Source organism: Haematobia irritans, chromosome 3 (genome assembly GCF_050003625.1).
Source record: "Haematobia irritans isolate KBUSLIRL chromosome 3, ASM5000362v1, whole genome shotgun sequence".
NCBI lineage: Eukaryota > Metazoa > Arthropoda > Insecta > Diptera > Muscidae > Haematobia > Haematobia irritans.
In genome coordinates, this window is record NC_134399.1 from 61,306,355 (window position 1) to 61,334,192 (window position 27,838).

Here is a 27,838-nt window from a genome sequence, read left to right on the forward strand (position 1 = left end):
TATATTTATATCTTTTTAGGATCGTTTTTAACAAATTGAAACCTAAACTTTTTTGCCATGTTTCTTTCATTATATTAGCATTTTATTTATTATACATATTTCTTTATATCCATATTTGTACTTAATAAATACATACATACATACATATGTTCTCGCATTGTTATAATTATACCACCATTTTCATGAAGCTCCGTTAGCTAAAGAACTTTAAAATGTTGCCTAAATATAACATACGCCAGTTAACAACTTAACTGTCGACAATTTTTTCAGTTTAAATTTTTCTTTCTGTTAACTGAAAGTTAAATCCTAACGAAGCTAAATGAAAATGGCCGTAAATTGTAATTTATTCATTTTTAGGAGTCAATGAAAAACAAGTATATACGGCCGTAAGTTCGGCCAGGCCGAATCTTATGTACCCTCCACCATGGATTGCGTAGAAACTTCTACGAAAGACTGTCATCCACAATCGAATTACTTGGGTTTTGGTATCTTAAAACTTCTTAACATCGTTTTTTAAATTGTGAGTTAGTCCATACGTGGTATATATTAAACAAAAAAGTTATGTATAGTTAAGTCTACAAATAATTACAAATCGATATGGACTTTTTGCACGGTACGTAGAGAGCCAGAATTGAAATATGGGGGTCGCTTATATGGGGGCTATATACAATTATGAACTTGATATGGACCAATTTTTGTGTGATTGGAAATCGATTTATCTGAGGGATATATAACTATAGACCGATATGGACCTAGTTAGGCATGGTTGCTAACGACCATATACTAGCACAATGTACCAAATTTCAACTCACTCGGATGATTTGGCTTGGTACATTGGCTCCTCCAAGAGGCTCCAAAGCCAAATCTCGGGATTGGTTTATATGGGGCTATATATGATTATGGACTGATATGGACCACTTTTGGTACGGTTGTTAAATATCATATACTATCACCACGTACCAAATTTCAAGCAGATCGGATGAATTTTGCTTCTCCAAAAGGCACCGGAGGTCAAATCTGGGGATCGGTTTATATGGGAACTATATATAATTATGGACTAATAGGAACCAATTCCTGCATGGTTGTTGGATACCATACACTAATATCACGTACCAAATTTCAACCGAATGGGAAGAATTTTGCTCTTCCAACGGGCTCTGGAGGTCAAATCTGGGGATCGGTTTATATGGGGCCTATATATAATTATGGACCGATACCGACCAATTTTTGCATGGGAGTTTGAGGCCATATATTAACACCACGTACCAAATTTCAACTGAATCAGATGAATTTTGGTCTTCCAAGAGGCTCCGGAGGTCAAATCTGGTGATCGGTTTATATGGGGGCTATATATAATTATGGACCGATGTGGACCAAATTTTGCATGGATGTTAGAGACCATATACTAACACCATGTACCAAATTTCAGCCGGTTCGGATGAAATTTGCTTCTCTTAGAGGCCTCGCAAGCCAAATCGGGGGATCGGTTTATATGGGGGCTATATATAATTAAGGACCGATGTGGACCAATTTTTGCATGGTTGTTAGAGACCATATTCTAACACCATGTACCAAATTTCAGACGGATCGGATGAAATTTGCTTCTCTTAGAGGACTCGCAAGCCAAATTTGGGGGTCCGTTTATACGGGGGCAATACGTAAAAGTGGACCGATATGGCCCATTTGCAATACCATCCGACCTACATCAATAACAACTACTTGTGCCAATTTTCAAGTCGATAGCTTGTTTCGTTCGGAAGTTAGCGTGATTTAAACAGACGGACGGACGGATATGCTCAGATTGACTCAGAATTTCACCACGACCCAGAATATATATACTTTATGGGGTCTTAGAGCAATATTTCGATGTGTTACAAACGGAATGACAAAGTTAATATACCCCCCATCCTATGGTGGAGTGTATACAAAAAAAAAAAATAAATAGAATGAAATAAAATAAATATTGTAAATAGTTTATTATTTAGTATAAAGGTGGGTATTAAGTTCGAAACAGTATAAAATTATACCTCTGATGCAAATTTTATTAAAACTTTATGGGGAATATCACAAAGCAAATTTTCATAAGGTTTATTTTCTTTATAATTAGAGAAAAATAATAGTGAAAAATGGCGGCTAACTCGAAAAAGATAACTTACAGATTATCTACACAATTATTGAAATTCAAGATTGCTCATTGTCTTAATTTTACGGTTCTCCGTGAATTTTAATAGAAGACTGAATGTTCCCTTTAAAGCCGATGAAGAATGTAAAAACTTCAATTTCTTTTACATTGTCGTCAAATTTCCATGAAATTTCGTAGTTTGAAAGAAAAAAATGGATCTCAGAAAAGCACGAATGCCTTTGCGGTGAAATTTAAAATTGTTAAGAAATTCAGATCTGTTTTGTGAGAAACACGGATTTATTAAATATTTACGTTTTCTTTGTGTTAATTTTTTCCTGTTTTTAGTTAGATTAACAAACGTACACAAAAAATTATTAGAGTTGAAACTTTCTCAAAACACAATATTCCCATTAAGTTTAAATTGGCTTTAGTAACCTAGAGGGTTCACTGATTTTGAGTGTTTGGCGAAAATAGTATTTTTAATGGTTACTTTTCGTTAATAGGTGGCTTAGCACCTTCTATACATCAACATCGGTACAAACAACAATCGATCGTTTTTTGAATAATTCCTTGTCTACGTCTGGATGTTTTTGCAATTGAATACCAAGTGTGTCATCATTCTCCAAAGCAACAAATATGCGACCAGATACGATAATTCGGATTGTTGAAGACCACCATTATGCCCAATGAGTGCCACACAAAAGACAATTGAGTATTACAATTTTGCATTCCATTTTCAAATGAATACTTCCATTGGAACATCCGAAATTATTTTAGCTTTGACGGCGGCAGTGGAAGCTGGATTCATTTTTGTAATCTTTTTTCAACTTCACTGTTGAGTTGTTCAACGAGTCTGTTTTGTTTTTGTTTTGCCTCATCTCAATAAAGCTTGTGGAAAGGTAGACAGCAAACCCTCAATGAGTTATTATTTCGAGAAATAATAACTCTTTCGTTTATGGTTTAAATTTATTATTAATTTTCTACCGCGTATTTTTATTTGTAAACAATACATTGAATTTGACAGCTGGGGGCCAAGTGTTGCCAATCAAAATCGAAATTTGAACTGATAACATTTTTGCGTTTTCTTTTAGCACTGGTTATCAGTGCAAAAAGAAAACAGCCCTAATGACGTAATAGTGTTTATTAAAATGCAAAGGCGGCGCATCATTGTATCACACAAATTACTAAATTTAAGGGTTATCCGGACGGTTATCCGGAATGTCTGTGGTTGTAAAAAATTGTACAATGTGACCAATCGATACGAATTGTCGGCGATGACTCAATAATCGATAAATGTGTTATCGATCATATTAACAAGTTACAGTATCGATATGTCTTCGAGCATAACTTAAAGGGGACCTTATACGGTCGGAAAAACCCTGCGAAACAACACGTTGCGGCGACAAATCCGCTAGCATAAGGCCATGTTCGAGTGGTGCGGGGACGTGTTGGCATAAAATCAAAACAACTTTGATTTTTTCTGGTTGGGACGCACAAATCTTCACGTGTAATGCGCTTTACAGACTATCAGTTATTCCGGACGACAGTGCTCGTGTCGAACATATCCCATATATTGTGCGCATTATAAGTTAAGTCCGAAGGCATAATCGATACTGCTGCATGTTTATGGGATCGATAACACATTTACCGATTATTTAGTCATCGCCGACAAGTCGTATCGACCCGACACACTGTAAGATTCTTTACAAACACCGACATTCCGTCCGGAATAACTGATAGTCTGTAAAGCGCATAAGGGGATGTTCGCCAAACATTAGCAAAAACAAATTTATTGCCATAATTAATGCGCCATGCAGACTATAAGTTTATCCGGACGACAATGCCCTGCCAACATTTTTTGAATTTGGGGACTCTTTTGAGAATCCCCACTACGTCGAAAACAATCATATACGACATCAAAAACTCGTCGGAAAAGCGCCGTCACTATTGAGAAGTTGTACCACGCCAAGTTACTACAAAAATGTTTCGCATGAGTGCAATTATTAGGTGCCTTTATAGATCAATTTAGAACGACGCCAATAAGGGACCCTCCAAACAATCAGAAAAAGTGCATTTTAAGATAGTTGTAAAAGAATCATTGTGGTCGAGTAAAACACGTTTGTTTAGATATTTACTAATTTGATTAAACATTTACAAATTCTTAAAAATATAACATTTATACCACTATCACATTACATTTAACATAATTTTTGGCATTAATGATGATGTTGAGTTACAAGTAGCGAGTTACATGATGCTGCGTCTATCAACCAGTGTTTTTATTCCATGGAGGCAGCGTGTCTGTAAAATATCTGAAAAACAATCACTTTATTCCATTTGGAAAATCACCAAATTGTTCACCAATATACCTTTCACAATTTTAAGCGTATAATCTATGTTTTCAGAACTTTATTTTGGTTTTTATTTAATTAAAATATAACAAGCTGGTTGCGCTTGGCGTTTCACAAAAAAAAAATGGCTTTTTTAACAGTAGGGATGGCAAATTACTTTCATGTACTTTTTGATGTACCTTTTCATGATGGTTGAAGTGACATTTACGAGTCTGTGGTAACGATGAGGTTGAAATGGAACTTTGAAATGCTGGCAGGGTGGTAGTGTCGAACATATCCTATATATTAGCCACATTATAAGTTAAGCCCGAAGATACTGCTGCATGTTTATGGGATCGATAACACATTTACCGATTATTTAGTATGTAAAGGGCACCTTATACGGTTGGATGAACCTTGCGAGACAACAAAGTTGCGGCTACAAATCCGTTAAGCGGACCTTAGACGGTCGGATAAACACTCCAACAGACCCTGCCAACATTTTTTGAATTTGGGGGCGCTTCTGAGAATCCCCAGTACGTTGAAAACAATCATATACGATATCAAAAACTCGTCGGAAAAGCGCCGTCACTATTGAGAAGTTGTACCACGCCAAGTTACTACAAAAAGGTTTCGCATGAGTGCAATTATTAGGTGCCTTTATAGATCAATTTAGAACGACGCCAATAAGAGACCCTCCAAACAATCAGAAAAAGCACATTTTAAGATAGTGGTAAAAGAATCATTGTGGTCGAGTAAAACACGTTTGTTTAGATATTTAATAATTTGATTAATTATTTACAAATTCTTAAAAATATAACATTTATACCACTATCACATCACATTTAACATAATTTTTTGCATTAATGATGAGGTAGAGTTACAAGTAGCGAGTTACATGTTGCAGCGTCTATCAGCCAATGTTTTTATTCGATGGAGGCAGCGTGTCTGTAAAATATTTGAAAAACAATCACTTTATTCCATTTGGAAAATCAAAAATTGTTCACCAATATACCTTTCACAATTTTAAGCGTAAAATCTATGTTTTCAGAACTTTATTTTCGTTTTTATTTAAATAAAATATAACAAGCTGGTTGCGCTTGGCGTTTCACAAAAAATAAAATGGCTTTTGTAAAAGTAGTGATGGCAAAATACATGTATGAAGTACATTTTGTACTTTATGATATGCTGCCCCCCATCACAGTAGGATGGTTGTAGTGACATTTACGAGTCTGTGGTAGCGATGAAGATGAAATGGAATTTTGAAATGCTGGCAGGGGAGGTTCGTCTATTTGTTGAGTGTTCGTTCAAGTTTTGCCCATATGCTTAGTACTATGTTCGTTTCTGCGAAAAACGAATATCTTCATATATCTCCGTAAATATAGTCTCAATCCCAGGAATTTTAACTTATTTATGCGAAATAATATGCCTTTTTGCCTATTTTTTCGTGCGAAAAATCCAGGGTTGTATAAATATGTGTCTGAAAATGCTCAAAACATTTATTTATTCCGCGCTAACGTTTTTTTATATGGAGTATAACAGTTTTTCGTGCGAAAACGTGATCTTAGTACTAGGCTTTACACTGCACGAACAAATGTGATGACAACATGAAAAAATAAGAAGAAGCTTAAACAAACAATAGGGCTGTTTTCTTTTTGCACTGGATACAACATTTGTATGGGCTATCCAGAACACCGTTGCACTCCAGAACATCCCATCAGTGCAAGTCACGCCGATCTTGCCAGATTGTGTTTTGATAAAGTGACGCTTCATCGATTCACAATAGCACTTTATTGTGAGTAATTTATCGAAAAACATGAAATTCAAAGTGGTATAGTGTCATAAATAATCGCAGCAGTAAATATTTATTACTAATTGGAGCATTTCATACATTAAAAATGCAAGATTTCACTTCTTTTCTGTGATTGTTTTTGAACAGCTGATGACAGTGTTGCATATTTTTGGAGATGTCCTGGATAAACGAGTACTCTGTTTTCTTTTAGTCCTCCACGGCTTAAGGCCGGTATGCACCTCTAGCGAAATTTTCGGTGGCAAAAATTTAATTAAGTCTACAACAAAAAAACAAGGCTGTGTACACAAATTTTAAACCAGCTAATCGCTTTTAGAAATTGTTAATATATGTTCCAAATATTCCGCAAATAAATTGTTTATTATTTTCAGACCTTTTAAAACTTTTACGCACACAATGATTGTAATAAATTAAATGTTTGCTGCCAAAATATGCTTTTGACAACCCTGTTATTTTCATTAGAGGTGCGTACCAGCTTAAGGCCGGTATGCACCTCTAGCGAAAAATTTCATTCCCATAAGAAATGCATTGCTATTTATGCTAACGAAATTTTCGGTAGCGTTCAATTTCGTAAGCTGGTACGCACCTCTAAAGGCCGGTACTCTGTTCGGTTTTCGCGTTGAAACTCCATACAAAACCAAAACATGCGAAAAACTAGCGAAATTTTTTCCATTTGTGGTACTTTGTTTTTTTCGAGTTGAAAAACTGACGTAACTCGCGTAGTCAGTATTTTCATAACATGGCGCCATTTGCAATGTGAATTAAGAAATAATTTATTTATTAAACTGATTTATAACACAAAAGTGGATCTGATTATTATTTAAAAATGTAATCTGATGATTGATAAAACAAAGTATAACATGGAGTTGTATTTCCATAATAAACTAGCAACAATATCTAGCCGCTCCCTACTATATGGTAGAATATAAATAATGTACATATATAACATGAAATTTAAACACAAATGTTAACAAAATAAAAGCTTTATTTGGTGAATTATATTTTACAATCGTTTCATTTGTACTGGGCATCGGGATAATAAACACAAAACATAATTTAAACAAAAGGAGGCACAGCAATTGATGTTCCAAAACAAGCATTAGCACTTCAACCAACATGTATAGTACCGAGGTAGCAATGAATGGAATCACAAGAATTAATTGCTATGTTCCAAAAAATAAAATGCAGCACTGTAAAATTAGTTTTTTAATTCCAAAGATATTTGTAAAATAACTTCGCCTGCTTCTTCTTTTTCAAATTATTTATTTTGTATGCGTGTGTGTGTAAATCGAGCCACTAGTTGCGTATGTATATGTAGTCATTTCGTGACAGTCTGTGATGTTGTCAATATATTTCGACGAAATAAACGCAAAAAAGTTCCAAAATGGCTGTTTTTCCCCCTCAAAATATATTGTCAACACTATCATTTTTCAACGCGAAACAATGATTGAGTGGAACTTTTTTCGCACCAACAAACAGAGTACCGGCCTTAATGAAAATAACAGGGTTGTCAAAAGCATATTTTGGCAGCAAACATTTAATTTATTACAATCATTGTGTGCGTAAAAGTTTTAAAAGGTCTGTAAATAATAAACAATTTATTTGAGGAATATTTGGAACATATATTAACAATTTTTAAAAGCGATTAGCTGGTTTAAAATTTGTGTACACAGCCCTGTTTTTTTGTTGTAGACTTAAATAAATTTTTGATACCGAAAATTTCGCTAGAGGTGCATACCAGCCTTTACGAAATTGAACGCTACCGAAAATTTCGTTAGCATAAATAGCAATGCATTTCTTATGGGAATGAAATTTTTCGCTAGAGGTGCATACCGGCCTTTAGGGTATCCAGTGCTAAAAGAAAACAGCCCTAATGAAGTTGTATGAAGATTTATGGGTGAAACCATTTTTTACTGAAAAACTGGAAGAAAATAACAAAAAATATCTTGGTATATGTGTCAAAACAATGATTCCTGAAGTAATCCACATTTAATATTTTACAAATTACTTGATGAATTTCAAAATACTTGTCGCCTGGTTTCCCATTGATTGGAAGTGGAATTTTTCCACGTTTTTGCCACAATACTGGTTTAGATTTATATATTTCTTTAACTTTCAACCAGAATTGGCAATCCATCATTAATTTCATTGCAGAAATGCCTGTTTTTAATGTAAAAATAAATTTGTCTTTGATAATGTTTGTCGAACATCCCCTTACACTCAATGATTTGTACCACCCAACCAGAAAAAATCAAAGTTGTTTTGATTTTATGCCAACACGTCCCCGCGACAGCCGAACACGATCTTATACTATCGGATTTGTACCGCAACGTGTTGGGTCGCAGGGACGAAAGTTGTAGGGTCGACCCTACAACTTTCGTCCGGATAAAGGCCGGTACGCACCTCTAGTGAAAATTTTTATTCCCATAAGGCCGGTACTATGTTCATTCTTGCGAAAAATTTTTATGGAAACCATATTTCGCACATAGAAAGCGGCGTTTTTTTAGGTAGCTTGGAGCGCTATTTTACAGGGAGCGATATTGGATTAAGTTGGTGGTTGTTGCTTGTTTTTACAAAATAACATTTTATTTTTCCTTGGGCAATTGATCTGCTATTCCTTTGATCCTTTGTATAGTTTCGGAACAAAAATATGGTCCGTGTTTGATTTATAAACCCGCACATATAGTTTTTAATAATTAAATTATTTCTTAATTCACATTGCAAATGGCGCCGTGCTATAAACGTCAGTTTTTCAACACGAAAAAACAAAGTATCACAAATGGAAAAAATTTCGCAAATTTTTCGCATTTTTTGGTTTTGTATGGAGTTTCAACGCGAAAACCGAACAGAGTACCGGCCTATAAGAAATGCATTGCTATTTATGCTAACGAAATTTTCCGTAGCGTTCAATTTCGTAAGCTGGTACGCACCTCTAATGAAAATAACAGGGTTGTCAAAAGCATATTTTGGAAGCAAGTAAGTAAGTAAGTATATTTATTTGAGACTTATTAATTTCGATTACATGGTAGATAAGAACTTATCGATAAGTTAATGGTAAACTTAGAACTATATCCGTCTTGTTCTAATACACAGTTAAGTAAAGTAAAATAGCTCTTGCTTTGTAGTAAAAAATATCGATTGTGCGTAGAATGCACATGAGATGAATGAAAAAAAGGCTTGCTCATTAACCTTTGTTGTTTTCGTACAGAGCGCGAATGTCTGTTGTTAAAGTAAATAAATATTTAATTCTAAATCTACGAATACAAAACACTTAAAACGAGTTAACAAATGTAAGTTAGCGTCGAAGGCTAATATAATTGTTTTTAGAGTACAATGGTAAGTATTTTTCCTTAATACTAGTATCACAGTTGGAACGAATATGCATTAGCATTGGGTAGGTACGTAGGTGTTGTAATATGACTGATGGTCTAGTATGAATAATTGCACATATTTCTTCTTATAGACTAGATTATAATAGTTAATTATGATTATCATTTATCCTCTATGTGTTCCAGGAGTAGTTTTCTGGTAGAATTGCGGCATGGTATAAATGGCTGATTCATTGTCAATGATTTCGTTAATTATGGCAACAGATGACAGGTATTTAGAATCAGACCAATTAGAGTTTTGCTCAATGTCGTAGATTATACTTAGTAGTTCATTTTCATGTGACGCAAGCTTCTCGATGAATGTGCGTTGGAGGTTGAGGGCGTGCCTACAAAATGGTTGGACTCCAGACGTTTCATAGATGTGGGAATTGGAGAATTTTTTTTCACGACTTTGGTAATGTTTGTTGACGCATTTTCTTAATATCTTTCGTTCAAGGATTTCCAATTCATTAGCCACTGTCGGCGAGATAGTGAACCAGATTGGAAATCCGTATATTAAGATTGGTCTTATTGCAACTTTATATAGTAGTAGTTTTGTCTTTTGAGGTAAGTATTTATTACCCAGAATGTATGAGAATGATCCAAGTATACTTTTTGTCTTTCTTAGTGTTAATCGGGCATGATTGTTGAATTTCAGCAAGTTGTCAAATGTGACTCCCAGATATTTTATTTCCGTCTCAAGGGGAATTTCGATGCCGTTCAGAGTGAGTTTTAGTGATTTGCTCTCAGGAACTACAAACCTGGGACCTTTGCCAGAGGCATTTCTTATGCATATCGCTTGAGATTTTGACGCATTGATTGATATTCCCCACTTTATGTAGTAGTCGCTAATGAGTTGGAGGTGTTGCGTTGCTTTTTGTAGCGCATCTGCCGGAGAAGTGCTGTGGGCATAAATTAAACAATCGTCAGCATATAGGATTGCCTGCGAGTCAGCATGAGTATGAGGGAAATCACTCAGGAAAATGTTAAAGAGATATGGTGCCAGAACGCTGCCTTGTGGTACCCCGCTGTTTACTTCACCTAGTCTGGAGGATGTCCCTTGAATATTTACTGAGAATTTTCTGTCTGTGAAATAACTGGAGAGTATTTTCACAATGAATGGGTCTGTCCCAAGTCCCACAAGTTTATAAAGGATTCCAATATGGCATACGGAATCAAATGCCTTTTGAATGTCCAGAGCAATGGCGACTGTGCACACTTTATTATTGAGATTTGATGTTATGTCGTTGTGAAATTTCAAAAGTGCATGTTGGGTGGAGTGACCTTTTTTGAAACCAAATTGGTGGTTTGGTATGGGATCGATTATATAATCATTTTCCATTTTCTCTTTTATGACGTGTTCAAAAAGTTTCCCAATATTAGACAGGAGGGAGATTGGACGAAAATCAGCTGGTTCCAAGCTGTCAATTTTCTTTTTAATCGGCAATATTTTTGCAACTTTCCACCCTGAGGGGAAATAACCATTATTGATACAGTGGTTAAATAAACATGTAAGCAGTTTCAATGTTGCACTGGGGAATTTTTTTATAATAAAATTTGATATCTCATCAATACCACTTGATTTTTTATTGTTTATATGGTGGATAATATTTTCGACCCGCTCTATATTTGTGAAATGGAAGTTGTCAGAATTTTGAAATGCGTTGAAATCATCATCAAATGAATAAATATGTGGAGATGAAGCCCCGATATAAGCGGGCACTTTTGTATTCAAATCTGAAACTGGATGAAGTGGTACTGTTCTTTGAAAGACGGTGTTGTAATATTGATGGAAATGGTTGGCTATTGCATTGGGATTCTTGGAGATATCATTGTTAATAACGATTTGACTGCAGAAGGGGAATTTTACTTTACCCGTTATTTTGTATATTTCCTTGAAGGCGGACGGACCTGGTTTGATGTTTTGTAACTTATTTTTGAATTTTTCTGCTTGTTCAATGTTAACGGATTCTTTTATTATTATCTTCAATAACTGGATTTGTTTAGAAAGAATGGTATAATCAGAACTGACTCTATTCCCAGTACGATGAAAGATGTTTTTTAATTGTTTTTGCCAGTTGTGTTTAAGTTTGAATAACTTTTTAATTCTTTCTGATAGCGGGAATTTGTTATCCACAATTTGGATTTGTTGACAATGGGAGTTATGTATAGACCTAAATGTCTCGTTGAAGTCGTTAATCAAATTATCAATTTCAGAATTTTCCAGATTGTTGTTGTGTTGCGGCAATAGTCTACTAGAGGCAGAATCCATGATTTGACGAAAATTATTCCAATTGGTGTTTTTATACGATGTGATGATGTTTGGAGTTCGCAGAAGAAAGCCAGTATGCTGAAGTTTTAAATTAAGTTTAAGCGGGAAATGGTCGGAAAAAGATGGTAATGATGATATTTCATAATTCGCCAAGTTGCTGTTGATAAGCTGAGAGCTGACCAAAAAATGATCAAGAAAAGAGGGGCCATTTGGATAGGAAGGTGAAGAATCGCATAATCTGACAACGTCTAAAGAGTTATTTTCAAGCCAATTAAGAAGTATTTTACCATTTGAATTTTCGATGGTATCTCCCCATTCACGATTTTTTGAATTGAGATCTCCGCCAAGAACAAATGCATCAAAGCTCTGACAAAGACGGAGTAATTTTTCTAAATCGTTCTCAAGTTGCTGGGCTGGGTGATTACATGGTATGTAAACAGACCCAAACAAATATATTTTTGTGGCATTATTGGAAAATGATTCAATTTTTATTAAGGACGTCTTGATGCTGACATCATTTAAAATAACTTTTTCATAATGAAATGTGTTTTTACAAACAACAGCAACACCCAATGGTGAGTTGTCATAGACAAAATTGTATCCACCTAATTTTACTCTTCTCTTTCCTTTCAGATGACATTCTTGAATGAATCCAATGTCTATATTGTTATTAGCTAGAGTATTTGACAGATCAATTTGTCTACTGGAATCAACCAGAGACCTTACATTGAAGGTTAATAGTTTTACGACTCTATGGTCCATATTTAGTCTTGATTTTGTTTAAAATTCGAATAAATTCAGCTTTGGCTTCTGATTTTGGCATTTTTGTGTATTCGCTCAGGAATATATTTATCTCTTGTTCAATTGACAACTCTTCAGATTCAAGGAAAAGTGAGCTCAATTTCATAAATTGTTCTATAACGGATGGTTTTTGTAAAATATTTTGCACAGGATGTGGATTGAAAAGACTGGCAAAACTTTGCTCTGGAATGATGCTTGAAACACCAATTGCATTTTTGACATTGTTCCTTGCAATGGAACGTTCCTCTGCCGCTTTGGCAAATCTTTGTTTCCTGGCTGCTGCATATTTTTTGTATGTGGGGCAGCCACGCCAATTAGCGGGATGTCCTGGCTCTTTACAATTATTGCAAAATGGTGCATTGTTATCTTCGCGCGTTCTCTGACACTCACCTGGATTGTGATTTTGGTCGCATTTTACACACCTGTATCCGGAGTTGCAATTTTTTGCGGTGTGTCCCCATCTCTGGCACCTGCGGCATTGTATGTCAGTTCCTTTTTGTTTGGGCTTCTCCCATTCAATTATCTGGCTTTGTAAACTTTTTATTCTGGAAACATCAGTTATTGTTTTTCCTGGAAATAGAGATACGAGGAAAAGGCCGGTATCAATTTTGTTTTTAATTGAATTTGAAGTCGTGAATTTGACTATGCTTGCCACAGTGTCAGGAACGATACTATCTAGTTCAGTTTTCATTTCTTCGATATCAGTGTCAGATGCTAAACCTCTTAATATAAGAGAAGTTTGTTTCAATTCCTTCGGCGTGAACGAATATGAATGGATGTTCTTCTCCCTGAGAATTGCCATCATCGATGTGTGGACCTTTGTGTCTGCAAAGTAGATTTTGCTTTTGTTTTTATTAATGTTTTTGATTTTAAAAGAAAAAGGTGGGATTGTGCTGCGCAGAGTATCTACAAGAGTTTTGATATTCACATTATAAATGAATATGGGAGGACACCATTTTGGTTTCAGTGTATTTTTGTTATTATTAACATTGTTTTTGATTGTGGCTTGTGAGCTGGTACTGGGACATTCAATATTGACGTCAGCCAACACTCCTAGAATGCCAAACCTGTTCTGGTCAGTGGGTTTGTAGTTTTTTAGTTTTTCCGACAGGTCTGGAATTACTATATCTGATGGTGGAGTTGCATTTTCAAACCGCTGCCTTTTGCGGTCATTTGGTTGAATTATGATTTGCTCATTATTGTTGTTGCCGGCAATGGGTACTTGTTGCAATTGATTTGTTAGAGGTATTTCTACCTCCGTCACGTCATACTCCATATCAGGTGAGATACGTCCAGGCATATTCCTTGCAATGTTTGCAGTAGAATTGCCTGGGTTAATAATATTACCAAAACAAATAAAAATTAAATACAAAAATAATTTTCCGTGAAATAATATACGTCTGTCCGTTTTCAGTGTTGCCAAGTTTTTTTTCATTTTGGAAGCAAACATTGAATTTATTACAATCATTGTGTGCGTAAAAGTTTTAAAAGTTTTAAATAATCAACAATGTATTTGAGGAATGTTTGGAACATATATTAACAATTTTTAAAAGCGTTTAGCTGGTTTAAAATTTGTGTACACAACCCTGTTTTTTGTTGTTGTAGATTTGAATAATATTTTTCTACCGAAAATTTCGCTAGAGGTGCATACCGGCCTTTGGCGTTTTCTTTTCTTGGAAAAAATTCGCACTTTTTGTGCATTTTGCCCGGAAAATGTACTTTTTAGGTTCTTTTCTAAAAAAAACAGGCAAAAGTGCGAAAAGGCTTCGAATTCTGTTGTGAAAATAGCGCCACGCATAGAGGCAAATTACGGGCATTTTCAGCACTGCCAAGAAACGAGAGTGCTGCGATTGCCCTGTTTCCTTCTTTGAATTCTTTTCTGCACGCCGAAATGATAGCATTTTTTAGGTTGCTGGTAACATTTTAAAAATGCGCATTCTGTACAGACAAAATGAAGGCAAATCACTTTTTTCAGAAAAGAAAACACCATTAAACTTATATAGTCTGCAAGGCGCATAATTCCAATTTATTTTTTTTATCGATTATCGAATATTTAGCAAGCTTTCGACTATAGGACCTAAGAATCGATTATGCGACAATTGAAATCGATATGTCATTTTCTATCCGTTGTCGAGGCTTCATTAGGACGTGACAAGTCGCAGCGATAAATTAAATTTTCTTTTGAGGAAGCAAAAAACCACAAAAGGTATGCCCAAATATTACAAAACCAAAAAATATGTAATACATTTATTAAAAAGAAAAAACAAACAAACTTTAAAACAGAGTAAGAATTTTTTTGTTACGGTATTGTGTTGCATTGCAAAGAGTCGAAGAAAAAATGTGATCGAAATACGAGTGATGTGATTACTTGAACTGAAAAAAGGTGATACACACTAGACAAATGGAGAAGAAAAAATTACATAACGAGAATTTTTTACATTCTGGTTAACTAAATTTGGAACATATCTCTAATGAGTAGTAAACATAAGTATTTGGTTTTAAGATTACATAGGGGTCTATGGAAAAGCAAGGAAATAAGTATAAAATTGTTTTATAAAAAATTTATTTAGAAATTTTGGTTTTCTAAAAGAAAATTTTATAATGCACAGTTTAAGAGGAGACATAAAATATTCATGCGTTCAAGTTCATTTTTTACACAGGATTAACAACTCCCACTCAAAATCACAATAAAGATTTCATTTCTACGCAAAAAAAAAATTAAAACAGGACCCATACATCAGAAAAAAAAATCTTGCAACATTTCCCCGGCGCAGCAGGGGTGGTATTCTCAGCAAAACACCAATCATCAGTAGCAGCAGCAGCAGCAGAAACCCAACTTAACCGCATTGTCGGGTAACCATCAAGAGAGGCTCTCAACTACGGTGACTCCACAACCGCTGGTCTAGCAAGAATCAAGTAATGTTCATATAACTTTTTTTCATATATTTTCCTTTAAACAACACCTCATACTGTGTTAAACAGATGAATGAAAAACAAAAAAACAATTTTTGATAAATGCAATCATCTCTGCCTACGATATTTTCTTGTTAAAGTGTTCAGAACAAAAAAAAAAAAGCTACAAAAAATATACTTGGTAATTTTTTTGGAATTTGATTCCATAAAAATTCCAGCCTTGGTATTTTTGGCCGAGTTAACAAGAAAATTCGAATTACAAAAAATATATATTTAAAGAGAAAAAGCATGAAAAATAGGTATAACATAAAAAAGAAATGCACAAGATAAGTAACACAATTCTAATTATGAGGATGATGGTCTGATTTGCAGGTACTACAATACTTGAATCATTTCGGTTGGTGACTTGGTGCTCTAAAGCAAAAGATCGATACTCATTGACTGTGCCATGTCGTCCAATGGAGAGCAGCGTGTAAGGCGCGATGACTTCGATATAGAACCGATTGACTACTACTGCGAAGAACGGCCTAAACGAGCAGACAGCAATAAAGACAGTCGTTCGAGCCGAAGTCGCCATCGCGATGAACGCGATAGTAGCTCCCGATCGCGATCTCGCAGTGGCTCATACGAGCGTAGGCGAGGTCATGGTTACCGGCGTGGTCGATATTCCTACAGTCGTAGTCGTAGTCGCAGTCATAGCCGTGATTATTCATCTCGTCGTCGATTAGACAGTGGTGGACATCGTTCATCTCGTTCCCACAGATATCGTGATTCAAGATCTCGATCTTATTCACGTTCTAGATCTCCAGTTCATTATAGACGGCGACATTACAGTGATAGAGACAGAGATTACAAAAGAAGAAGTTCTAAATCACGCTCTCGTTCACGTTCTTCATCATATCTCCGTGATTCCTCCACAAGAAGGCAAGAGGAAAGAGCTAAACTATCAGGCAACAACGAATTAAGAACAGTAAGAGAAGAAAACGATGAAAATTCGAAAGAAACTATAAGTTCGCAAGAAATGCATAGTGAAAACTTGTTAGATTTACCTTTGCCCGAACAGAAAAAGGGTGATGAAAGTTCCCCAACAAAGCCCATGTATAAATTCGATGAAAATGAGCCTATAGATAGAGCACGTATACATAGGGAAATGGAAGAAAAACTAAGGCAAACTTTAGCCAAAGAGGGTAAGGTATATCCTCCTCCCAAGCCTGAAGCTTCACATCCTGTCTTTGCAAATGATGGCTCATTTTTGGAATTATTCAAGAAAATGCAAGAACAACAGCATATGCAGTCATCCAAGCCTTGCACATCAAAGGCAGCATTGCCCACAGTTGCTGTAAATACTGTTGCTCCTGTTCTTGCTTCTGCCGCTGTTAATCCTACAACAGCTCCATATTTGGTGGCAACAGCCACAGGCAAAAGTGCACCGCCACCACCCATAGTGGGTAGACGAAAAGGTGGTAAAATACTAAAGACGGGTATGGTGGCCAAACCTAAAGCGACAGCGGAAACTACTGGTGATCCTAAGGATTTCTGGTCCCTTTATTTGGCCGAAGTGAATAAATATAAAAATACAGCATGTGAATCGGAGCAAGGAAATCGACCTTTAATAAAATAAATACTCCCTCCAAGAAAGAAAAAAAAAACAACACAGTATAGAAATGAACTTGAATCAAATGTTATGAAACATGTTTATTTTTGTCAGAGAGTAAAAACAAAAAAATATTTGAACTGTGCATAATTTATTTCTCCTTTCTTATTTCCTTACCTTTTATCCTTACATTGTTGTAAAACAATCATCGCAAGTTTGATTGGCTTACACAATTTCCCCCTTCCAAGAATCTTGAATTTTTTTAATATTTTTTTCCAAGTTTTTCTAAGAAATCTTAAGTACATAATTTTAGTTTTAAGGTACACACAAGTATATATATCTCCAAATATTGTATACTTATATTAACATTATAATATGAATATTTCTAGAATAACTGTATTCATTAGAATAATACAGCTGAGATTTCAATTAATGGCTGCTGTGGCAGCAGCAGTGCAACACAAACATTCGATACTATTTTTTAAGAACCTATAAACAAAAGAAAGGAACAATATTCCCAATAAATATAATAAACCAAAAAAAAAAAAAAAAAACAAAAGTAATAATTTTATGGGAAGCAAGTCATCTGAGTGCGTATTCAATTAAAATATTAAAAAAAGAAAAAGTTATCAAGAGTCACTGAACTCGTACAAAATTCGATTCATTGACCACAAAAATATTATGATTGCATAAAAAGAAAGTGGTTATGAAGATATTCAATTTAAAAATTAAAATAAATTGCAAAAGTAATTACTTTATCGGAGTCAATTCATTCAAGTGCTTATTCAATTACAATATTCGACTAATTAAAGTTACCCAGTGTATCTGTGGTATATATTTTGAACAAAGTTCGATTCAATGATCACAAAAAAATTATTAGAATTTATCATATAGAGTGATTGAAAAAAAACAGGCATGGCGCCAAGTTCGCATATTATTTGTAAACAAAAAATTATCTTAATTCCTATGCCCTATAAAAAATAAAGTTACAAGTCAAGTGGTATTGAAGATATTCGGTTTTAAAATTTCAATTGAGAATATTTTTGTTGAAATTGTTAAATTTTCAAAATTTACTTGAATAATTTTTCTAATAAAATGTATATTCGGAAATTTAAACATTAGTTTATATATCACGGTCATTGATAATAAATATCTTAGATGTGTGAATTTTTAGAAAACAATGTCACACCGAATAAGATTAATCAATTTTCTTCTAGTAATTATTTTTTTAATAATTATATCAAGTATTATTTATTTAATCTCTTAAAAATCGATGAAATTTATTGTAATAGATCTGTTAAAGTACCATTATAATTATCTGATTACAATTTGAATTTCTAATGACGGCTTTATGCGACAATAAGCCACATTGGTTGAGAAAAGTCACAAAAACATGATTTTATTTAGTGAACAGTTTGAAAACGGACGGGCCTTTGTAGTTAGTTCCCAACTTTCTTTTATTATTTATACTCATAATTTATTATGATTATAAATATTATGAAATTGGAAAAGGAATGTGAAGAAGAAAATCATTACTTAAAATCGATATTTTGTTGTTTTCATAAAATTATTATTTTATTTATATCATTTCTTTCCAATGATAATTGCGAAATATTTATAGAACAAAGAACATTTTTATATAAGAAGTGCAAAATTTTACCTTGATCTTGATTATTCAGTGATCATAAATAAATTAGGTACATTTTAGAAATATTGAGATTTTTATCAAAAATATTTTAAAGTTATATCTACATATTCAAAAAGGGTAACGTAAACATTGAACCTATTGTACCCTACAGTAGGTTCATACCCCACTTACTACTTGTTTTGAATCGATTAAGGCCGAAACACAAAGAAGAAAGAAGCTTTTTTTTTCTTTGCTTTAGTTGTTATTTCCAACAAAGCATAATTGTCGCTTCATAAATATAAAAAAACTTATATTTCTATATGTAAACCTGGAAGCAACAAATGCTTTTTTTATCGTCAAAAGCAAATCAGCCTATAGAAGCCGAAAAAGTTCAAATTTGTTAACTTATTTTTACGTTTGGGCGCCAAGCTTTTATTTATTGTGCGCACACTCATATAATTATGAACGTTTCAACTTTTTTCGAAGCAAAGAAATAAGCGGAGAATTAAGCAGTGTGTTCATTGTGTGGCGGCCCTTAGGCTTCGAATATATTAAACATATTAATTGTGATAACTGAAAATTAAATAATTATGTCCCTATTCATAATAATGTACTGACAGTTTATCAGAGGAATTTGTATGGTAATAGTAGGTTTAAAGTTGACATTAACTTTTATGAATAAGGGTGTTAGTCTTTACATACTATTTCTCAATCATAGAAGTTTAGTAAAAAATAAAATTTTCTTATCAGATAATTCTATATTACTTTTACCATACAAAATTCCTACGATAGATTATCAGCAAATTATTTTGAATAAGACAGTTAATTGGAAAAGGTAACATCTTTTTAACTACGTATCTTACACTTAAACGGAACGTACTGCTCGGCAGAGATTCTAAAAACTCGAATAATGATCTTTTAGAACACACGATTCGATAAATTGTTTTTAAATGTATACATTTCAAAATAACACTCCAGTCAAGGAATTAGCAAAAATGTTTGAAAAAGAGAAAGCAGTCATTGTTTTTTTTCAACTAACACAGTTTAGTTGGGTCGGTATACATGTTTTTGATGAAGTGGCGAACTAATACTTATAATAATTAGCAAAAGTTTTTGCTAAAACTTTCTGAAAATACATCGCTTTAAAAATAGCAAATTGCATGAGGCGAAAAAGCTAAGTGTCTTCTACTAAGACTACAAATTGATTATTTTTTTTTTATATTTTATTTATATATAACATTCTTCTAATTAGAGAACAGTCTAGAAATCGCTAGAAGCTAATATGACACTATTTATGCAAAGCAGTCGAACAGCCAGTGATAGATAGACTGAGGAAGTAATGAAAATGTAGTAAGCCTGAAATAATTCGGCAGTCACTTTAACTTTAATCCTTGTACGGGGGCATTTAAAATGGGCGACATATTTCTATTATTGAATAATCAACAAATTTTAATTCGTCTGCTTTGGACTTACTATAGCCGTAATTCTTTTCTTCAATAAACCGCCGTGAAATCGAATCACAAGAAATTTTAAGCAAACTACTGACCGTTCTGCAATATGTCTGTTTATTTGTTAATTTTTTATATACAATTTCATTAATACTGATATTTTTATTCAGTAGTCCTTTATAGTCAACCTTCTAATTACCGCAGTCAGAAACAAGTCAGTATTAAATCATTGGAATATAGTTGTAATATTGAAGGGTGCAATGTGATTACAACAGACTGACTAACATTGCTAGACCTATAGATTGATTATATTTTCGGAAATCGCCACTTTGATGTGTTGCACACGATTTGGCAAATCATATTGTTCACAGAAAAATTGCCACCATTTGTTTAAACTAAAATATTAATTGAGTTAGATAAAATACTGAATTGGAAAATTTATTCTATCAATTGTCTAATCAATCACACAATTATTGAACCAATTAATATTTTTAATTGGAGCAAAATTTTTATTCACACCGTGGTACAATGGTTGACTTGCCGGCCTTGCATACAAAGGGTCTTAGGTTTAATCCCAGCTTTTTCACACGAAATGTGACACACCGTTTGGACTTGGCAATTAAAAACAGGTCCCTTGTTATTGAGCTACACATAAAATTGGGCAGCACCCATTGACCACATGTGGTATCACTAAGGACTGAATAGTCTAAGTTATCCTGCAAAAAGAGTGCTATCATACATAAACTAACCTAATTAATATTACTGACCCCCATTTTCATGAAGCTCCGTTAGTGTTCCGTTAACTGCTCCACACTGTGGAACAGGGTATTATAAGTTAGTGCATATGTTTGCAACACCCAGAAGGAGACGAGATAGACACATGGTATCTTTGGCAAAAATGCTCAGTGTGGGCTCTTGAGTCGATATAGCGATGTCCGTCTGTCCGTGAACACATTTTTGTAATCAAAGTCTAGGTCGCTGTTTAGTCCAATCGACTTCAAATTTGGCACAAGTATGTGTTTTGGCTCAGAATAGATCCCTATTGATTTTGGAAGAAATCGGTTCAGATTTAGATATAGCTCCCATATATATATTTCGCCCGATATGGACTTATATGGCCCCAGAAGCCAGAGTTTTAACCCAATTTGCTTAAAATTTTGCACAAGAAGAACAATTAGTACTATAGTCAAGTGTGCCAAATTTTATTGAAATCGGTTTAGATTTAGATATAGCTCCCATATATATCTTTCGCCCGATATGGACTAATACGGTCCCAGAAGCCAGAGTTTTACCCCAATTTGGTTGAAATTTTGCACAGGGAGTAGAATTAGCATTGTAGCTATGCGTGCCAGTTGAAATCGGTTCAGATTTAGATATAACCCCCATATATAGCTTTCGCCCGATTTGCACTCATATGGCCACAGAGGCCAATTTTTTGCTCCGATTTAGTTGAAATTTTGCACAAGGAGTAGAATTAGCATTGTAGCTATGCGTGACAAATTTGGTTGAAATCGGTTCAGATTTAGATATATCTCCAATATATAGCTTTCGCCCGATTTACTCTCATATGACCACAGAGGCCAATTTTTAACTCCGATTTAGTTGAAATTTTGCACAGGGAGTAGAATTAGCATTGTTGCTATGCGTGCCAAATTTGGTTGAAATCGGTTCAGATTTAGATATAGCTCCCATATATATGTTTTTCTGATTTCGACAAAAATGGTCAAAATACCAACATTTTCCTTGTAAAATCGCCACTGCTTAGTCGAAAAGTTGTAAAAATGACTCTAATTTTCCTAAACTTCTAATACATATATAACGAGCGATAAATCATAAATAAACTTTTGCGAAGTTTCCTTAAAATTGCTTCAGATTTAAATGTTTCCCATATTTTTTTACTAACATTGTGTTCCACCCTAGTGCATTAGCCGACTTAAATTTTGAGTCTATAGATTTTGTAGAAGTCTATCAAATTCTTCCAGATCGAGTGATATTTAAATGTATGTATTTGGGACAAACCTTTATATATAGCCCCCAACACATTTGACGGATGTGATATGGTATCGAAAATTTAGATCTACAAAGTGGTGCAGGGTATAATATAGTCGGCACCGCCCGACTTTAGACTTTCCTTACTTGTTTTATATTTCACTTGTGCACCGTCATCACGCTTGGTAAGCTGCCATCCCAATAAAGCTCCAGATAAAACCTGAAATTTTGCCTTTTCTTTATATTTACTCTTTTTGGTATTTTACAATTCCTGGAGACTCTTAAAACGCAATCGCTTAACAGTCCACTATTCAAGGAGCTTATCCGGAATTGTACACTGTCATCTTGCCTATATATTCCATATGCCAGTTAGGAACTTAACTGCCGAAGACTTTTCAGTTAAAGTTAACCGGAGAGAAGATGTTTGGAATTTACATTGTGTTAACTGACAGTTAAAAACTAACGGAGGTACATGAAAATTGCCGTGATTCAATGAAAAACTTTAGTTAGAAAAAAAATATATTTTTAAATTTATATATATTGGGATAAATTTTAATTGTACATAATGTGAATTATTTATTGAAATAGTGCGGTAATGAATTTCGCACCGTATGTGTTCCGTGACTATTTAAATGAAACAACACTAAATTCTTACTCTGTTTTAGTACAATTATAGTTTCTAAAATTTAATATTGCATTATTATATAACATTTTACCAACATTTGAAATTGTGAGTGCGGTTATCCTTTTGTACATTGATAAACCACCACATCGTACTAATATTGAATCGAAAATAATAACAAAATATTTTTCATTCTTTTCCATTTTTTTAATCTGTATACTGATCATCAAATGCTTTAATCCTATCGTATCATAACCCATATTGACCAAAATGAACTAACACATCATAAATCCGATTATATCGTCATCTAAATGTATGCGCTTTGTGGATTCCATTGAATATGCGTCGCCCGCTTTTAATCGTTACCCATTAATGTTTTATATAAACAGAATATATTTTTGATTATTCCCATATTTATCTAATTTCCATGTCTAAAAAAGGCGATAAAAAAATGACTGCCAAATTGGAAACCGCTCCCTTCGACCCACGTTTCCCCAACCAAAACGTGACCCGCTACTGCTATCAGTCCTATATTGATTATCATCGTTGCCAGAAGAAACGTGGTAGCAACTACGAACCCTGCAATTACTTCAAGAAGGTCTTCACCTCCATGTGCCCCAATGCCTGGGTTGAAAAGTGGAATGATCAAATTGAAGGAGGCACTTTCCCCGGCAGGATTTAAATTCATTGTGTTTTAGACTAATATATATAGAAATGAAGGAAGGAGGGGAGGCTTACCCACTACCCAAATATGCTGTTTTGTTGTCAACATTTCAATGAATTGTGAATTCTACCAAAAATAAAACATTTAAACAGAACAAAAGTGTAGTATTTAAATTACTGTTGACATTATTAAAACAAAAACAAATTGCAAAGATCTTCTTAGTAGATGTTACACTACCATCCATAAATTTAATGCTTAAATTCCCTAAATAAATATGGGCTCTTATATAATGATAGAGTAGCCCTATAACAATAAAAATATGCCTTAAAGATAAAATCGATTGAAATTTCTAAATCTTTTTGCAGAGGAATAATTAAAAAAGGGGTAAATAAGATTGGATTGAGTCGTCGATATAAAAGTTAATACAGATAATTTGATTCAAAGGGGTTTCGTCTTGAAAATAACTAATTGGTAAGTATACTATGGAATCATAATTTGGAAATGGGATTCAAGTAAATATAATCAAATATATACTATTTATTAGATGAAATTAGAAAAATGGCGACTAGCCATACATTGCTTTTATTATTGGTATGGGTCAAAGTAGAGGATAGCCAGAGGATAGCTCCAGCTTAGTGTTTGTTCATTTGATCTTGAAAACTTGTATTTGGAATTGAAATCAGATTTTTTAAACTTTATTAGAAATGAAATGCCGCCTTTTACAAAGGCTGGAAAAGTAGATTGTGGTCCTTTGGAATTTTGGAGATTGTTCTCCATTTGAACAGTATTAGTTGAAAAACAAATTTTCCACTTTCTGGATGTGGGGTGCGCATATAACTATTGAGTACAATGTGTAAGATATTTCTTTTGTCAACTCATTCCCGATTACAGCATTATTAGGTATGAGAAATACTGGTAATAATATCAAAGATAGTAAGCTTCTTGTATGCCAATTTTTTTGTTTGCTTGATTATAACAATAACGAAAGTGCTATATCGATATCATTATTTTGCTTTGGGAATTTAAAACTGTACCGACCGACGGACGTACTTGAAAGAAAAAAAAAACAAACCACTGAGAAATATTTTTGTTTGACACTGGTATATGCGCCAGCAGGTTTTTGACGTCGTTTTTATGGACTCGTGATCACGGTTGCTACCAAAAATGGTAGATTTTTTATTGGTAAAATTTTTAATGTTTTGCTAGAATTTTCAAAATATTCCTCTCAAACTAAGAGGAACTAAACTTCTGGCAACATTTTCTATAGAAATAAAATTTTGACAAAATTTTCTATAGAAATAAAATTTTGACAAAATTTTCTTCAAAGTCCATTGTGAGTAAGTAACTTTCCGTTTTTGGTGCAAGTTAAATCGTTAACACATTTACAATTCAAGGGATATTTATGCACCAAAAAAAAAAAAAGAAATATATATCGCTAATAGAAGAGATCATAATTGCAATATTATAGCAAATACTGAAATAAACTTCCAAAGTAAAATAATAAACTGTTTCTTTCGAGCAGAAAAACATTTTTGTTTTCATAATAACCCCTGACGCCTTATTAACTTCGTTAGCATGCCCGCTTTGCATACACAAGGTCGTGGGTTCGATTCCTGCTTCGACCGAACACCAAAAAGTTTTTCAGCGGTGGATTATCCCACCTCAGTAATGCTGGTGACATTTCTGAGGGTTTCAAAGCTTCTCTAAGTGGTTTCACTGTAATGTGGAACGCCGTTCGGACTCGGCTATAAAAAGGAGGTCCCTTGTCATTGAGCTTAACATGGAATCTCGGGCAGCACTCAGTGATAAGAGAGAATTTCACCAATGTGGTATCACAATGGACTGAATAGTCTGAGTGAGCCTGATACATCGGGCTGTCACCTAACCTAACCTAGCTTCGAGCAGAGAATATCACTATTAAGTGCCCTAATCTTTAGGGAATATTTTGAAAAATTCTACTAATGCAGTCCGATACGTCCATGAAAAAAAGTTAAAAACAAAAAACCAAATTGAAAAAAAGATATATCGAGATAGTTTTCTCGTTATGGAACAAATGCTGCAATATTTCGGTTTGTCGATCCCGATTATGTGGATATATTGATTAGTTTTCGAGATATTTTAGCGGGAGTGTTGATAAAACTTCAAATTATATGAAATACATTATTTGTTTTTTTTTAGAAACGTATCAACTTCTATCTTTCATAGATAAAATGATTTATACTATACTAGTTTGATGATTGCGTGGACAGATTCTGGAGCTTTTTCAATCCTCATTTAATGTCCAGAAGTGTTGGTGTTACTAGACTGCAACCCATGAAGAAATACGCCGACCAAACAAAATACATATATGAAAAACACATTGAAGTTTCAAAATCTGTTATTTACTAAAACTTGATGCCTCCACGGAAGAAGAACTCACCCATCCGGCGAGCTAAGCCGCAGCCGCGAACAGCGTACCAATTCCGCAATTACCACATTGAGGTTTATATCACATTTTTGAAGTTTCAAAATCTGTTATTTAATAAACTTCTAACTGAGCATACGATAGCTGTGCACTCGACCCACACAGAAAAAATGTTCGTGTACATTTTTCGGGTCGGGGACGGTGTAAAGTGTAGTCCAGAACACGCCTTGAGTGTAACACCTCATGTGTGTAGTAGAACAGGCACGATTGTTTTTAATATTTAAGATTACTAACTATATTTTGCTGCACCGGGAATGGCCACATGTGACCACTTACCCATTAATGTGACCCCTAAATCATTCAAAGATAAGATTTATCCCAAATTTCTTGAAGCTCCGTAAGCGTTAAGCATGTACAAACGTACATATAAACCATACTATTATTTCCTCTCGGAAAACGTTTCACTTAAATAATCCAGGGTTATATTTTTTATTAAAGAAATAGGTTTTTAGAGTAATAATAACATTTTCACATTTCTTTAAAAACAGTAAGTTTCATACCACCTTGAAGGTTTTTTTTTACTTACATCTGCGGTACGACGAGGTATAGTAGGGGCTTTAAGTGAGGAATAAATTTAAAAAAGGTGTTTTTAACTGTTCGAAAAAAGAACAGTGGAGTGAATTGAGGTTAACTCCGTAGATTGAACTTTTTTTTGGCAAATATAATCAAAAAGTACAAGTAATCACGTGTGTAGACAAATCTACATAGATATATTTGTTTCTAAAAAATATAATTTCTGGGTATGTTTACTTATACATGTACACATCTAATATTATTAACAACAATGCCTGCCAATTGAATCCAATCGTTCTAAATACAACAACAAAAATAAAGAAATAATAAATTTAGTCGCAAGATCCGTCTAACCACCCATCCCGCCATCTTTCGTTTACTTTGCTGCAGTCGAATATAGGCTTGCCTAATTTAGCATTTACACGATTATGAAACTGACACAGCCATTGGGAAAACTCGTGTTGAGAGTCTACCTTGATGGGATTCTCACGTAAACTGTAAAAAACAAAAACACAAGATTACGATACAATTGCATCATCTAAGGCGGCAAGCACATGATGTGGGCATCTTACTCTTTGCGAAAGTCCTTCGCACAATATTCGCAAGGATATAGTCGAGAAAATACATCAAAGAAAGTTTTAACATCACTTTTTTGGCTATCTGTAGGATTATCGGAATAGAATGCAGCCATAGTGTGCAACAACCCCCAAGTGGATTGTCCCAGCCTGGATTTGTCCAACGGACAGTCTTCACGGGGAATGTCGCTTGTTTCATTACTTGCACTACCACCAGACTTGGCTAGATCATTGTTCTACAAAACGAAAGTAAACAATAGAGACTCAATTTTCAAAATATAATATCCTAATACGTTGATTTTTACTTACATCAGTCGCTTTTTGAAACATTTGTCTTTGCTGTTTGGACCAAAATTTGAAATCCGTACACGTGCGGCAATTGCTATCCGGTTTGGTTGGTGTACCATAGGCATCGTAACTAGTCATTTTTAATGTGTTTTTAAGTTTTTATTTAGTAAGGAATTTTTAGAAATGCTGTTTTCGGGGCTTTGTCGAAAGAAGGAACAGCTGACCGATGTTATTGAAGACGAAATTTTGACAGTTCGATGGTGTCAAAAGGTGACTAGAAATAAAAATGGAAAGGGAGACTCATAGAAAACTATTTCACAAAAACAGGGCGCATCAAATTTTTTAATAACTATAATTGGTTCGAGTTTGGCCGCTAAAATCAAAACTAAATCTGCAAAAACAGAAGAAAATTACTTCTTCTTGTTGCATATTTTATTA

The 27,838-nt window shown here is 34.2% G+C and overlaps 3 protein-coding genes and 1 long non-coding RNA gene across 7 annotated transcripts; 2 read left to right on the top strand and 2 right to left on the bottom strand.

The window, feature by feature from the left end:
* Window positions 1–4,226: 4,226 nt before the first annotated feature.
* LOC142228956 (uncharacterized) lies at window positions 4,227–4,602 on the bottom strand. The gene is made up of 2 exons (XR_012720292.1): window positions 4,492–4,602; window positions 4,227–4,434 (listed from the first exon to the last, which is right to left on the bottom strand). It is a non-coding gene; the product is annotated as an uncharacterized LOC142228956 (long non-coding RNA).
* A 10,169-nt stretch (window positions 4,603–14,771) lies between these two features.
* Window positions 14,772–23,719, top strand: COX6B (Cytochrome c oxidase subunit 6B). 2 transcript variants are annotated; one of them, XM_075298143.1, is made up of 2 exons: window positions 14,772–14,909; window positions 23,337–23,719. In XM_075298143.1, exon 2 carries the CDS (start codon window positions 23,348–23,350, stop codon window positions 23,576–23,578), a length of 231 nt encoding a protein of 76 aa, XP_075154258.1. In that variant the 5' UTR covers window positions 14,772–14,909; window positions 23,337–23,347; the 3' UTR covers window positions 23,579–23,719. The 2 variants fall into 2 exon arrangements, with proteins under 2 accessions (XP_075154258.1, XP_075154257.1); XM_075298142.1 differs by having other exon boundaries at window positions 14,802–14,909; window positions 23,286–23,719.
* Window positions 14,971–17,675, top strand: LOC142227917 (uncharacterized). 3 transcript variants are annotated; one of them, XM_075298140.1, is made up of 3 exons: window positions 14,971–15,086; window positions 15,364–15,619; window positions 15,989–17,675. In XM_075298140.1, exon 3 carries the CDS (start codon window positions 16,065–16,067, stop codon window positions 17,235–17,237), a length of 1,173 nt encoding a protein of 390 aa, XP_075154255.1. In that variant the 5' UTR covers window positions 14,971–15,086; window positions 15,364–15,619; window positions 15,989–16,064; the 3' UTR covers window positions 17,238–17,675. The 3 variants fall into 3 exon arrangements, with proteins under 3 accessions (XP_075154255.1, XP_075154254.1, XP_075154256.1); XM_075298139.1 differs by lacking the exon at window positions 14,971–15,086 and adding an exon at window positions 15,107–15,241; XM_075298141.1 differs by lacking the exon at window positions 14,971–15,086 and adding an exon at window positions 15,158–15,178.
* Window positions 23,720–26,706: 2,987 nt separating the features above from the next.
* Alr (Evr1_Alr domain-containing protein Alr) lies at window positions 26,707–27,637 on the bottom strand. The gene is made up of 3 exons (XM_075300879.1): window positions 27,422–27,637; window positions 27,110–27,348; window positions 26,707–27,032 (listed from the first exon to the last, which is right to left on the bottom strand). Exons 1-3 carry the CDS (start codon window positions 27,536–27,538, stop codon window positions 26,870–26,872), a joined length of 519 nt encoding a protein of 172 aa, XP_075156994.1. The 5' UTR covers window positions 27,539–27,637; the 3' UTR covers window positions 26,707–26,869.
* Window positions 27,638–27,838: the final 201 nt, after the last annotated feature.

Bases quoted from the DNA above. Each gene is read 5' to 3' on its own strand.
- LOC142227917 (XM_075298140.1), top strand. From the start codon at position 16,065: ATGTCGTCCAATGGAGAGCAGCGTGTAAGGCGCGATGACTTCGATATA.
- COX6B (XM_075298142.1), top strand. From the start codon at position 23,324: ATGTCTAAAAAAGGCGATAAAAAAATGACTGCCAAATTGGAAACCGCT.
- Alr (XM_075300879.1), bottom strand. From the start codon at position 27,538: ATGACTAGTTACGATGCCTATGGTACACCAACCAAACCGGATAGCAAT. The intron at 27,349-27,421 runs GTAAGTAAAAAT...TTCGTTTTGTAG, and splicing joins TGTTTCAAAAAGCGACTGAT to AACAATGATCTAGCCAAGTC. The intron at 27,033-27,109 runs GTAAGATGCCCA...TGTTTTTTACAG, and splicing joins GCGAAGGACTTTCGCAAAGA to TTTACGTGAGAATCCCATCA.